The sequence below is a fragment of the Syngnathoides biaculeatus genome, chromosome 14 (assembly GCF_019802595.1).
Source record: "Syngnathoides biaculeatus isolate LvHL_M chromosome 14, ASM1980259v1, whole genome shotgun sequence".
Classification (NCBI taxonomy): Eukaryota; Metazoa; Chordata; class Actinopteri; order Syngnathiformes; family Syngnathidae; genus Syngnathoides; species Syngnathoides biaculeatus.
The window spans coordinates 28,148,837-28,162,841 of NC_084653.1; the positions used below are offsets into that span (position 1 = coordinate 28,148,837).

Here is a 14,005-nt window from a genome sequence, read left to right on the forward strand (position 1 = left end):
CCCGAACTATGTGGAAGTGGAAACCGACACTTCGTGAACTTAAAAACAAGGGATTTATTTACATTCATTGAGCTCATTTGAATGTTTATATTATTTTTTTTGTAATTATCAACATGCTGCAATGCTGTTCCGTTAATTCTATTTACTTTCTACTCCATGTAAATGTTTGTTTTTATTTGAACTGTTTGGGACGGCGCATGTTGATGAGCGGATGAGAAAAAGAGAGTTTGGTGAGAAAAGCCGCACGGCTGCGGGTCACAAAAGTCACAAGAAGCTGGATTTTAACCCGCGACCTCAGAACTGGTAGGCCGACGTGCTTAACCAGTCGACCGGCGTGCTGGCTGTCAATTTATTTATTTTTTTTAATGTTCTGTATTTGTTGTACACGTGTTAAGAAGTGAGCATAGGACTTAATATAAATGTTCATGCTGAACACGGAGCCCAGGGATAGGGTGCCCACTTGACCTTTGACCCCAGCAGCCAGGCACAAAGGCAAGCATGCTGGGTAGTTCAAATCCCCCAAATGTCTTTGCAGCAGGGAGGTGGGGGGAAGCTACTCGTGTAGCCACAGCTGTCCTGTAGGGGGCAGTCCGCTGCAAGCGCAGCTGCCATTCTGCGCCTCCGGCACCTCGGACCATCCCCGTCTCGGTCGGGATGTCGGAGATACGAACTGACGACCTTCACCCACATTTGGCCCACGGGGTCCTTGCAGATTGCGACGAAATTTCAAATCTTGTACGTGCACTGAATATTTTGCGGGGCACAGAAAGCCAAGGCCCGATCTGTCTGCCTCATCGATCATTTGCATGATAACGAGTCCTGTAAGATTTGGTGCAATAGTTTAGCCTTTACCCCTAAATACGTATTCAAACGAATCTATTATTTACTTAGACTCGCCTCATTAGGTCATTATTTTAGTGAAACAAATACATGAGTAAAATAAACAGATTCCTTTAACAGAATTTTATTCATTAGCAAAAGTATTGCAAATACTGAAATAAGTGTATATATTTCTGTACGTACATATTCTATTGAGTAATCGGTTTCAAGTTAAAGGGGGAGTTCGCAGGTCTTTTCTAAAGACACCAGCGCATCGAAGGGAGAATAACCTGACAGAGGTTGGGCCGGGGGGGAGGGGGGGTGGGGGTGTCGACACTTTTGCCGGGCAAGCCCCGCAGCCTTGCGCTTAACTGTGACCGTGAGCTTCAGGAGCTTTGCTGAAACCATTTTGAAATTTCCATTAACTCGGGCACGAATGGGCACCAGAAGCACACTCAAATATTGGTAGTGGCCTCAAACCTGCAAAAAAAAAAAAAAAAAAAAAATCATACAATTGAAAAGCAATGCTTTCTTTATTAGTATTATTGTTGTTGGCATCATCTACCCAAGAGGTTGAAAAGCAAACGAGGCCCCTGGGCAGAAGGCTTCGCCCTCGTGTCGCCCTGCCTGCCCGCTCACGTGACTCGGGTGCGCTTTGCAAAGGTCTTTATTTCATTTGAGTCAAGGTACAAACAAGTGTAAAAGTCCATCATCGAGTAGGAAATATAAATAACGCGAAAAGTTGGGGCGGCGGACCCGACCACCGCGGCGCTCGTCATGACAACCAAAACAAAAGGCATTATTTAAAAACTTGCAAAAACTTGTAAAAAGTGAAGAAAAACTGCATTTTGCACGTTAAAAGTCGCGCAAGCGGGGACACCGACGCGGCTCGACCGTCGTGGGGCAACAATACCGACACGCTTACAAAAATGTCATAAAAAAAGTGCCTGCTAGCTGCTAGCATTTTTTCCATTGCCCTTCAGAGTCACTTCATATTTCTCGACCAGCCCGCTGCTGATTGGCTAAATTCATCTGTGGGCGGAGCCACAACATTTTAGTGTTAGAAAAGTGAGCGCGCAGGTTCGGACAAGAACCCTTTCCGAGCTGGCGCCCATTAGCTCCGACGCATCCGGTTCAGCCGTCCCCACGTCGGGGGCCTCGTCCTGACTCGAGCGTTCCCTCGTACTGCGGCGGGAGGGCCGCTTCGGTCCGCCCTCAACTGGAGGCACCTCGCGCGGGGGGGGGGGGGGGCGCTCACTTGAGCAGCGCCTTGTAGAGCGTCAGCGATCGCGCCGTGCTGCCGTCCTGCTCCAGACACACGATCAAGTCCCTGAGGTTGACTCTGATGATGCGCTGGCGCCAAGGCTGGCGCGAGGACGCCGTGCCCGACGCCGACGCCCCCGACGACACCTGCGGACAGAGGAGCGCGTCACGTTCACGCCGCGGCATCGTGAGGCTACCTTTCACAACAGATAGTTCAGGGCAATAAGGGAGGGACTGCGAGGCAAAAATGATATCCATTGCGACCAGTTCAGGGCGTAGTTCGCATTTGGCCCCAATTTAACTCCCGCAACCTTTGTGAGGACAAGCGCCTCGTGAAACGGACGCAAAGAGTTCTGAGGCCAATACGACATCCGCGTTTGTCTTAGTTTTGGAAAACAACATTTGAATGACTCCAAAGACTTTTGGCGAGAATGTGATACGGACTGACAAGGTGAAAATTTCTGTAAATATAGGACAGCATTTCATAAAAACAACATCATGAGAGACAAGTGACGGTCTTGGGCTGCTTGACCCCATCGCGACCTGGATGACTTGCTGTGATTGATGGCAGTCTTGAATTCTGCTCTTGAAGGAGAAGGAACGTCCAGCCATCACTTTGTGACCTCAAGCTTAAGCGCGCTCGTTTTCTTTTCTTCCGTTTTGGTCATCGATTCATCATTTTTGTTGAACTTAAAATGGTCAGTCAAACTTCCGAGTTCATCCTCTCAAGCGTAAATATTCTCCGATTCCTCGTCGCCCTCCACGAAAGCAGTCTGATCATTTGTGACATTTGCAAATATCGGCTTTTCACTTTGGAAGAGCACGAACGTTTTTTTTTTTTGCCAATTTGCTAACGCCGTTCCAGCCCAGTCCAGGAAGCCACGACGCTAAAGGCCACGTTAACCGCCCGCGTTGCATCACATGACCGACAGATCGCACCAAAACTGTTGATGCCGCGTCGAATGCCATCTCGTCTTACGATTGGTCCGTTTTAGTCACACGTGGTGATGAGATACAGTTCGTCCAGTCCGCGCGAGTACAAACAAACATTAAGCTAGGAAGGTCAAAGTCAGGTCAAGTGGGAACGCCGACGTCCCAAACACGGCGCCCGGCACGTTACGACTTTATAGCTGTGACGCAGATGTTGGCGCAGTGGCGGGCGCTGTGTCGCTACCTCGGTGCAAGCCGCGGCGCCGCCTGGCGAGTCCATCTTGCGTTTCTTCCTGGGCCCGATGGCGGCGAGCGCCGTGAGGTTGGCGTCGCGTTGACGCATTTGCGCCAACTCCTGCTGCTGCATCTGTCGACAAAAACGTCAATTAAGCTGAGCTGGGCACAACCTCAATTCACGCGGTACTCCAAACATGGCCGAGACACAAATGCACGGCGCGGATACGAGAGACGGCCCGCTTAAGAGAGGGTACCGGAATGAGGGGGCCAAGGAGCGAGTCCACGGCGAGCACAAACCAACCTCTTTGGCCTTCTGCTTCAGACGAGCCTGCTCGGGATCTTCCTGTCTGGCTCGGCTCTGCAACACAAACGCCGACGTTAGCTGAGGACGGCCGAACGGCCTGCGCCGTTCCCGGACGGACTTCGGACCTTGGCGGCCTTGAGCAGGATCTCCCTCTCTTGCTCGTCCTTCCTCTGCTTCTCCAGACGCTCCAGTTGCTCGAAAAAGCGAAGCTGCGAGCGAACGTCGCTCGTCTGCTCGTGATGCTCTTCGTCCTGGTCGCAACGCGGTTACTCAAACTTTTTAGGTTACAAAAGCTGAATGGAGTGAAATGAACTAACTCTCTCCACTGACAGCGAGCTATGACACAACTTTCTAGTCGCTAACCTTGATGGCGTCCGAACGGTGCTGAGCGAGCGCAGACACTTTCTCCAGGAGCGAGCGCAGGCGCGACTGCGTGGCGTGCGACACCAGGTTGACCACTTCCAGCGGAACCTCGCTCACGCCGAGCCGTCGAGCTGCCGTGGCCGCGAGCGCGAACACAAGCACAACGTCACTAATCTGCTACTTCGCCACAAAAATGTACCGTCAAAACATGCAGTGGTGCGTTGATTAGAAATGTCATGTTTTGCGGCCAAGCGTCTCACGTCGTTTACCGATTGAATCTTGCTCGTTGAAATTAATCGAAAAACAAAAAAAATTATACATTTTTAAGAGAAAAATGCAAAGTGCATTCTTTAAAAAAAAGAAAAAGAAAAAATACGGTGGAACTTGAAGGGAAGTCGTTTCAGCACAGATGGACCATCAACGGGCAACGTTTACTCCAGTAACTTCTGGGAGAAATTAATGCCACATACTTTTCCCTTCACCGCGTTACATCCCTCCATCCATTTTCTGAAGCGCCTATCCTCACGAGGGTCTCGGGAGTGCTGGAGCCTATCCCAGCTGTCATCAGGCAGGGTACACCCTGAACTGGTCGCCAGCCAATCGCACAGCGCGTTACATCGCATGACAATTCTGCTCCCTACTCGTATTTTGCTCTGGAACCGTCTGCTTTTGACTCACGGGACTTCAATTTCATCACTGAAGAAGAAGCAGCAGCCATGTTTGACTCCATTTGACCAATCAGAGAGAGGCTGGCGGTCACGTGAGCGAACGCTCTAACATCCTCTCTGTGTGGGAGGGGCCTTGGAGCCGCAACATCACATTGACAGGTTTTTTTTTTTTTTTTAAATTATATTTGAAGCTACGGTATGCCAATTGTCATCATGCATGGTCCAACTGAACAGTTATTGTAGAGCGCCGAGTTTCCGGAATGAACTTCTTCTTCTCCAATTGACCCCTCCGTACAGGGCACTTAGCCACGCCTCCTGAAGCGACGTCACGCCACGTGCGCTGACGTAAGACAAACAATTCGTAAAAATGGCAAATACAATTCTGAACTGAGAGAGACGCCATGCTTCTGATTTCATTCAATCATTCACACGCAGCGGTGTTCTGCTAGCGGAGAACGTCTCATTCATTTATACGAGACGTGTATTGAAAATCAAATTTAGGGCATACCTTGGTGCAAACATATGTGTTCCGGTTGATATTAAATGGATTTAGTTGATGATGCGGTCTTCCACAAAGTTTGATCCATCGAAGGCATTTTTTGTACGTGGTCTTCGGTTTTGGAAAAGGTACGAATCGAAGTCCCACCGACTCGCCTTTCAGGATACCCGTCGTCGCGATTGCAAAGTCCGTGACGACACCTCTTAACCATATCGATTTGTTAAAGAACCCAAATACGCGATAAAACGTTGACTAAACCTATACTTGGATCATGCAATGTTGTCTGAGAAAATGGCGGGAGCAAAAAGGGGCTTTGGTTTATGCGGATCTCTGGTCTCTGATTGGTCAGTGGCGCGGATTGCGCAATATCCACGGAGGGGTCAATTCATTTATTATATTACAGATATGTAATATGTTACTCCACACACAAAAAAAAAAACATTGCATTTTCTCAGACTGAAGGGTACAACAAGGCCAGACCTTGATTTAAGCGCTCCGGTTCATATCGACGTACAAGTTTGCCTCATTTCTTTAATTTTTTTGTGGGCTCCAACTCGGGCCAGGGCCGCGTCGGCCTGCACCTGCCGCAAGTCGGGCCACACGGATGCCGCCATCGGCCTGTTTGAGCAATCTCAGTCGGAACATTTTCACGACGAGCAACTTCAAAGGCATCCTCCGGGAAAATATCGAGTACAATATTTTTCGATTTTTACTGGCCATTTCTGAATTTGAAGTCGGTTGACTGCGTGCCGTGACATAATCCCCCGCTCACCCGTGTCCACGAGACGCCGGTGCAAGAGCCCGGCGGGCAGGAAGGCCTCGTCCTTACACGAGCGGATCTTGGTGCCCACCAACCCTGAGCTGGTGGCCAGGATGCGGGCGTTCTCCTCGCTCAGGTTGACGCCCGCCATGGACGCCACGTCGTTGATGTCGTCGTCGTCTCTGCAAAAGAGTCCAGAAAGTTCCTCTTTGTATCTTGACAAAGATTATGCAGTTGTTTAGGTTAAAAAAAAAAAAAAAAAAGTCGAAAGTTCATCCTTTTATTTTTAGATTTAACCCTTTTTCAGTTAAAAAAAAAAAAAATTCATACCATGACGACTTTTTTCTTTTGGTCAAAAGCAGTTAACATTGGAATGCTTGGAGTTTCGGGATCTGTCTGCTTAATATGTGTGATGGACGTTGTTAGGATTTTTTGAGGGCGTCCTCAGACAAGCGACCGCCACGTGCCTGCGAGAGGTCACACGACTCACCTGAAAGTCCCCCCACCCGGGTCTCCCAGCTTCTTTTGATTGGCCGGCGGCACCAAGGTGACGACGCTCTTAGCGACGGGGGCGGCGGGTCCTCGCATCAGCGTGCCTGCACACAAGAAGCAAAAAAAAAAAACGGCATTCCGGGGTCACTTCGGTGCTGCCCCGGCGCCACGCTGCCCCCTTCTGGACGGAACGCCCAGACGCACTCACCTGGAGTTCTCACGCCCACCACTAGGGGAGCGCGAAGAGTCTGCACGCAGCCTCGCCCAGCCGCCTAAAAAAAGTTTCCCCTCATATTACAGCCGTTTGTGACAGACTGATACACACGCTAACATATCTTTCATATTCCAATTCTTATTTTCAACTAAAACATCAAAATTACAAGTCAAGTCAAACAACAAACACAGAACGCAGGAAATTGTTGGGAGTTTCCAGATGAGTCAAGAAAAGTAAAGGAAAGCATTTTTGGTACCAAGGTTGCAGTGGCGAGCGGAGCGTTCATCCGGACGCCGGGGATTCCCACGGGTAAGCGCGGCCGGACGGCGGCGGTGGCGGCCACGGGCGGGGCGCAGGTGGGGGGCGGGGTCAGAGACTGCTGGCTGCTGAGTAACGACTGACGCAAGGTGGGAAGACTTTTCTAAAGACGGCAAACATTTGCGGGTTATACAAGTCACTCCGATTGATTATTGATTCAGCACAATTACTAATCTGCAGCGATGATGACAACCTTGAGGAAGGGGATGAGGTAGGGCTGCGGAGATGAATTCAGTTCCGCCTGCAGACGACTTGTGAACTCCTCAGGCTCGATCTTTGCATCCTGTACACACGTTCACGTTAACCCAGTGCTGTGTATGTGCGTGTATAATATCACACACACACACACACGTACGATGAGGTCCTGGACGAGCGCTTTGACATTCTTGGACGTGTCAGGCGAGGGCGAGTTGTTGGACACCAGCTTGATGAGTGTGGCCAGGAAGTTTTTGCACTTCTTCACGTTTTCCTGCATTTCCTGTCAACATAACGACACAATAACGTTTTTCCCAACCGTCGCCGCCGTCACCCAAACGCACGCACGTACCTGCGACACCGCCGGCGCTCGGGCGCCGGCCGGCGCGGCACCGCTCGCGGGCGGCGCGGCCGGACTGACGGCGACCGTCGTCGCGGCCGTCTGCGGCTTCAGGGGAAGGGGCGTCTTCGCCGAGAAGGGGGCGCCAGAAGTCACCGTGATGGCCTTTGGACACCGAACGACAGCGTCATGGAAAACTGCCCGTCTGCTTCAAAGGTGTGTGGCCAGCGAGCACCACGAAACCCGTCCTGGCGCTGGCCCGCTACGTGCTCCTTTTGAAGGACAAGTGTGAGCCTTCGAGTCGTCTGGACTGCCGGTAAGCAAGCCGGCGAGCCCCCGCCTACCTCATCAAGTCCCGTAAAGCAGGAAACCCCCCCTGCCGCAAGTCACCCACATCTATTCTTATTCCACGCAGCAGCATCAATGTCACGGGAACAAAATGTCACCTATGAACTTCTTAATATTCCGAGGGTGAGTGTGCTATGAACCCATATGAGAAGATACTACACGTGCAAAGTTGATCAACTCAGACTCCGTTAATGGCAACCGCACAGGAAAACAAACGCTCATTAAATTCAAGTCCAACAATTGCACTTGTGTAATGACTGACCCGTGTTCTGTTTTGGACTATCATTTGAAAAAAAGTAAATTGGCTCGTTTTGCTGAAAAGTGATTTGAAAAATAGGGTGCATAATCATAAAATATTTGAGTTAGTGGTGGTACACTTCTTTTCGAATGCACATTAATCACGTGGTTGTTGTAATGCTCAAAATGAAGAAGTAACTTCTTCCCGGGGAAGAAAAGTTAAAAAAGGTCACGAGAAGAAGTGGCCCCTCCGAGTCCGACAGATGAGCAAATCAAAGTCAATTTAATTGACCCGTCCCGCCTGCTACCGCTCGCTCCCGACAAACTTTTGCAAATATCAGACCTCGAGGCACTGTCACTGGAATCTACGGGATGTATTTTGTCGGAAAGAGGTAGCGAGCGGGGCCACTCGTGCAGTTCCCGCAGATGAAAGAGTCTCACCTGGACCGAGGAGGACGTGGACGGCGACGAGCAGGAAGACGACGACGGAGACTGCAGCGGTTTGGCTTGAGGGGGCGTCGCCAGGCGGATGGTCTGAGGTGTGACAGGAGCCTGTGCACGCGGACTACACGGTTACACACTACACCGTCAGGCGGTCCCGTCAGCACTCACCGCAGCGGCGGCACCCACCCGGATGGCGGCGGGCGCGGTGGGTCTCTGAGGGACGGCGGTTGTGCCCGGACTCTGCTGCGTCTTGGCCTGCGCTTGGGCTAAAACCTGCTGCGGCACCATGACCAGGTGACCCGTCTCGACGCGGACCAGAACCATACCTGAAACACGGCCAACGACGACACGTGACCGCTTTCTGTCAGAACACCCGGGGTCGTCGCGTCGCAGAATGAGCGTACGCCCCGGCACCGAAGGCTCGCCGGTCCGCACGACCGCCCGACCTCGCACAAGATAAGATACGTTGCGGTGTTCGAAGGGGCCGCAGGGGAAGAAGGGCAGCCTCGTTTCCGCGTCAGACTGGGCAGCTAATTTCTTAACTCACTTGACCGAGGCACAAACTAATATTCCTGAAATTTCGAAACCGTCTCAAGAGTGGGTAGAAAAGCGCGATGACTGTCAAAGGGGCTCACCTGCGGGCATGGTGAAGCCGGGGGGCAGCTGGATGGTGGCCTGCTGCTGAGGCCGGACGGCCAACGGGGGCTGGGGGGCCACCGGCCGGACGGTCTCGACCGCCGGCCCGGCTCTCTGCGCCGGGACGGCCACGGCCGCTCGCGCCTGGCCCAGGCCATTCACGGCCGGCTTGATCCCGGGGGGGCCGAGGGACGGCGGGGCGCCCGTCAGGATGACCGGGTTCGCGGAAGCAGGCTGAGCCGCCATCGGCATCTTGCTGGGGTTCCCCGCCTGAGAGGGCGAGGGAGTCCCCGAGGGCACCGAGGGCACCGGGGGCCCCGGCGGCCCCGCTTTGGGCTCCAGGCCGTTATGAGCGGCATTGACGACGGCGCTGGGGAGTCTCTGCTGGAGGGCGGCGGGGGGTGCGGGAGCCGCGGGCTCGGCTTCTTGGTGGAAGTTGGCGGGGGCGGCCATGACCACGAGAGCGCCGCTCGTCGTCGCCGGCGGGGTTGCGCCGGCAGAGTTGAGCAACCTGACGGCCCCCGCGGCGCCGTTGAAACTTTGCGAGCCGGGGGACGGCGTCCTTCCGCCGGGTTGGGCTTGGACAACCCGCTGGTAGCTGGCGGTTGTCTGTCCGCTCAAGGTTTGGACTCCGGGCTGCGCGGGGACCGGGGTGGTACTCGAAGGAACCGAAGCAAAAGTCTGCGGGTTGGCCACCCCCCCGCCGCCGCCGCCGCCGTCACCACCGGAGGAAGAAGAAGAACAAGATGATGGTGGTGGTGGTGGTAGAAGCTGACCGGTGGCGGACGGCGCTAGGAGCTTTACAGCCGCCCCCGGGTGTCCTTGTTGCGGCGGCTCTTGGTCGCGCACTTTTCCTGAGAAGTGGCTCGCGGAGACGGCCGGAGCTACGTCGCGTTTCCCGGCGGCGGCGGCGGCGGGGGGGCCCTCGGAATCCCCCAGTTGCGATTCCAGCGACCCAACTAAGTCGCTCACCGCCTTCTCGTCCACTTCATTGGAGAGCATGTCCTCCAGCGGGTCGGAGGCTCCCGCCATCTTGCTTGCTGGAGCCTTGTGCAAATCGTCGTCTGGGATGTGCGCATGCGCCGAGCACGCGCGCTCCTTCTGAGCGTAGAAGTACAGCCGCTAGATCCACGCGCTGCTTCGGACGGCGTCAAAATGACCACCGCGGTGGCGTCCACGCATCGCTCTTTTGCACGATCCGCGGCGTGCAGGGGACTGGCGAGAGGCGGGGGACCCCCTCAAACTGGTCCTGCCATCGCTCGAAAAATGGGGCAGGACGCGGGGAAAGTTTTTGTGGCTGGTCTGACAACACTGGACACATCAAAAATACGTGTAGCGCTAATTGTGCAAATGATGCAGAGTCCTCAAGCAAATCAGAGCAATTGAAAGTCATCAGACACATAATTATGGTGACCAGTAATAATCAGCAACGGGAGGCAAACATAACGCGGTTAAAAGTGTTGTTTGATGCTCCTCATTTGCCACTGTGGTTCCAAATCGCGCTTTGACGCTTAAAGATTATTGATTGGTGTTTTGCTATTATTATTATTATTATGAGATCCCATGCCAGCCTCTCCAAATGGTCATTTTTCTTGCTTGTCTACTTTGTCCGTGCCCCCTGCGGCGTTCTAGCCAAAGTAGATCTCGGCGCCCGCGCTCCGCAACTAATTTCCCATCAGCCCCCGCGGCCAGGCCGCTCAATGGAGGATGACGATGGTGCGGTCGTAGCCGTGTTTGGAGCACGCTAGCACGTCGCACGGAGCAATCGACCCAAAGTTACTCGTCCGCCGGTTCGGAGGGGTCCCTCGTCGTTCTTGGCCTACCCGGGCAGCTAAATCAGCCTCATCTGCAAGGCCGAAATCCGCTGCGTGAGCATTTTGCACGAAATGGACAATTCCGCCACCTCGGCCCTAGCCGAAGCTAATGCTAGTTAGCCCGAGGCGGCTAAGTGGGAGCTCGGCGCCGTCTTGTCAAACTTGTTCCGCATTTCCATCCCAAACGAGGAAACCGCGTCAGAGTCGCGTCTTTCGAAACATCGGAACCTTAAATTCCAATTTCATGGTAGAGCGATAGACAAATCGTGTCTTTAAAAAAAGACATTTTATGTTTTGAACTTGATTATGTCATAAAAGTTACATTGACAAGGGAAATCGCACTGGTGTGGCTCCATTTCAACAAAGTTGCATTTGTATGTTAATTTAAACATTGCGTAGGGTCCGAAGTGAAGTCTTTTGAGTTTTGGGCCTGTCAGAACCCATACTGGTTACCGGTCCAAGTTTGAGTGATCTTGTTGTGTTTAGCGTCTTTATGTTGTAGTACTCAAACCGAAATTAAGAAGTTGGTGTGACGATTGTATGCTTGGTGATGACTGTTTAAAATGACTCCAATCAAGGCAATTGCACAAAATAACAATTCCTTGAAGAATTACAAAATATTTACACACCACCGGCATTCCAACAATGCTTGTGTACATTAATACATGTGAACATGTAAATGAGGATTACACGATCAGGATATTAGTAAGTAATAAAAACAGATCACCAGTCCGATCACAAGATGGAGCAATGTGTCAGTTTAAACATCTTGTTCACGTCCTGTGAATGCTTATGGAGTATCCTGAATATCTTCAAAAGTATTCCCAAACATTTTAGATGAATGGTAACGCATTGAAAGATTTTGAACTTCGAGGCCTCAGTGACGGCGGACAACTGAAGCCGCAGCAACCTCGCAAGAGCGCGATTGAGTCGCTGCCGATAAAAGTTGAGAACAATCTGTCCTCGTTGGAGTGTTTTGGTCATTTGTGGCAAATCAGGATTAAATTGTCATTACCATCAAATATACAGATGCGCTTCCCCCGTACGCTGAAACACATTCCGAACCAAGCAAAGGAATAAATGCAAATGATATTAAATGTGGTTATGGGTTTATTTCAAGATTTGAGCTTTATTTAGAAATTGTACTAAAACGGTTGTCGGTGCTTCCTACTTTGCAAATGATCAGTGTGTAGTTTCAGAAGTGTGTGTGTGTGTGGGTTGTTTTGAGACAAAACCTACAAAAGAAAACGCGGTTTGTCATTTGGGGACTTGCATGGTCCACTTCCCAAAATGCTCCATCTCCAAATGTCTTACTCTTCGCAACCAAATTTTGAATCATAATGATTTGTATCGCTGGTATGGCACCAAAAGCACTCAAATCTGCCACAACTGTTGAAGTGTCATTGGCTCAGAATGCGTTGCAAGGCCATCAGCGAATGAAAAGCTTGGAAACGTTTTCAAGGAATCCCATGCGAAGCTAAACAGCAGCTTGAAAGCTTCAAACGTCATCGGTCACACAACACCGACGTTTGGACGTTAGCTCGTAGCGTTTCCAATCGCTCCCGCTTCAGCCTCGCTATCATTTGGCCGCCGCTAGTTTTCACTTTAACTTCAAACCAAAATGACAGAAGCAAATGGCGCTGAGTTGCTCCAATGAAATGACTTTATTGGAGTTACCTCACAAACACCCGAACTCAAGAGCATGACTCAACAGAATGCCAGCATGTTTACTTCTGTTAGTGCTGGCACTGGCTTGCTAGGCAGCGTAATGTTTTATTACCTGCTGTAGCGTATTAAAACATAGCTTAAAGGATATCTGAGTGAAGCTCCTCTCCTGAGCATCGGCGACCACCACCGAGGATGACGGGATGTCCTTCGGCCGTCGCCGTTTTGTGTTGGCTTGCCAGGGGAAATTTGAAGATGTGCGACAACCTTTGCTAGGTCAACTTGACCACGTGGAAAGTTTTGAACGATGAACTGCTTTTTTTTTTTTGTGTGAATTGAAGTTTTAATTAGTTTTTATGAGATTCAATTAAGTTAGCTGGATTTTTTTTTTTTGGGTGGGGGGGGGGTGTTGGCAAATGCGCAATCTCGCAAATATTTTGGCAGCGTTTTTCCACAAGGAGAGTCTCTTGCCACACCATCAAGCAAACGTGTCAAGTCCTCCTCCTTCCATCTCGCGGAGGAAATAATTACTGCGAATAAGAATGGAAGGAGGAAATGAAATTGCAAAGTGGTTACGAGTTCATGTGAGAGTCCGTGTGTTGACGTTGCGTAATTGATGGCAAACATTTTGTGCGCTCGCATTTCGTGTCTTTATCCTGTCAAGAATCTGTCGGTGGGGGAAAAAGAAGGTGAAAATGCAGCGTGGTGTGACTCGTGTACTCGTTGCTATAGTAACCAAAACTCAGCCCACCTTAAAACTTTCCGGCCATGGTTGAAATCAACTATCTACCTACTGTCATTCTTTGCCTGCAGCATCATTTTATTTTAGTTTATCTCAAAACTAAATGACAAAAAAAAAAAAAAAAAAACTGCACTTGAAAGAAAATGACGCACTTTACCCCTTGAGCAAACAGTTGGACCTCAGGAGGGCTTCAGTTGCCCCTGGTGCTGACCAACGGCCGGGTGACGGTCTCTCGGGACCCGAAGTGGGAGACCGACATCAAGTCCATCCTCGAGCACAGGAGGGAGTTCTGGTACTTCGTAGCGCCATTCGGTGCTGCCGCAAAAACTCCCGACTGCAACCGACAGTCAGAAGCGGTCAAAAGATAATCGTTGCGTGTTTTTGACACACTTAGCAAATGGAGATGTTTCTGATTCTGAAGTGGACCAGAGCAGACCAAGTTGACTACCAAATTCCTGGATGTGGAGCGCAGTTTTCACATTTGGTTTGAGATCGGCCTAATTTGTGTCGAAGATTAATTGTTATGGATACGAAATGTCACCGATTGCGTTTACGTCATTGGCGGCGTGAACAAAAAACAAAAATTGCTTGACAGGCCAAAGGGAAGCTTTTGTCACATTCTCGTAACATGAAATGTCAATTATGCTCTTTAAATATATCGGTGGAAGGGGGACGGAAAAGAATAGAAAAATAGCAACACGTTGAGAGGATACGTTT

At 51.0% G+C, this 14,005-nt stretch overlaps 1 protein-coding gene across 2 annotated transcripts; it reads right to left on the minus strand.

Annotated features, from left to right (window-relative positions):
* Positions 1-1,040: 1,040 nt before the first annotated feature.
* Positions 1,041-11,956, minus strand: LOC133511995 (transcription initiation factor TFIID subunit 4-like). 2 transcript variants are annotated; one of them, XM_061841165.1, is made up of 16 exons: positions 9,067-11,956; positions 8,600-8,757; positions 8,429-8,539; positions 7,415-7,567; positions 7,223-7,345; positions 7,061-7,150; positions 6,806-6,970; positions 6,544-6,607; positions 6,334-6,439; positions 5,856-6,025; positions 3,917-4,047; positions 3,679-3,804; positions 3,551-3,607; positions 3,257-3,379; positions 2,078-2,229; positions 1,041-1,299 (listed from the first exon to the last, which is right to left on the minus strand). In XM_061841165.1, the coding sequence occupies exons 1-16, from the start codon at positions 10,097-10,099 to the stop codon at positions 1,275-1,277; spliced, it is 2,787 nt and encodes a 928-aa protein (XP_061697149.1). In that variant the 5' UTR covers positions 10,100-11,956; the 3' UTR covers positions 1,041-1,274. The 2 variants fall into 2 exon arrangements, with proteins under 2 accessions (XP_061697149.1, XP_061697150.1); XM_061841166.1 differs by having other exon boundaries at positions 8,618-8,757; positions 9,067-11,954.
* Positions 11,957-14,005: the final 2,049 nt, after the last annotated feature.

Bases quoted from the DNA above. Each gene is read 5' to 3' on its own strand.
- LOC133511995 (XM_061841165.1), bottom strand. From the start codon at position 10,099: ATGGCGGGAGCCTCCGACCCGCTGGAGGACATGCTCTCCAATGAAGTG. The intron at 7,346-7,414 runs GTACGTGCGTGC...TTATGTTGACAG, and splicing joins GAGCGCCGGCGGTGTCGCAG to GAAATGCAGGAAAACGTGAA. The intron at 6,440-6,543 runs GTGAGTGCGTCT...TCTTGTGTGCAG, and splicing joins GGTGGGCGTGAGAACTCCAG to GCACGCTGATGCGAGGACCC.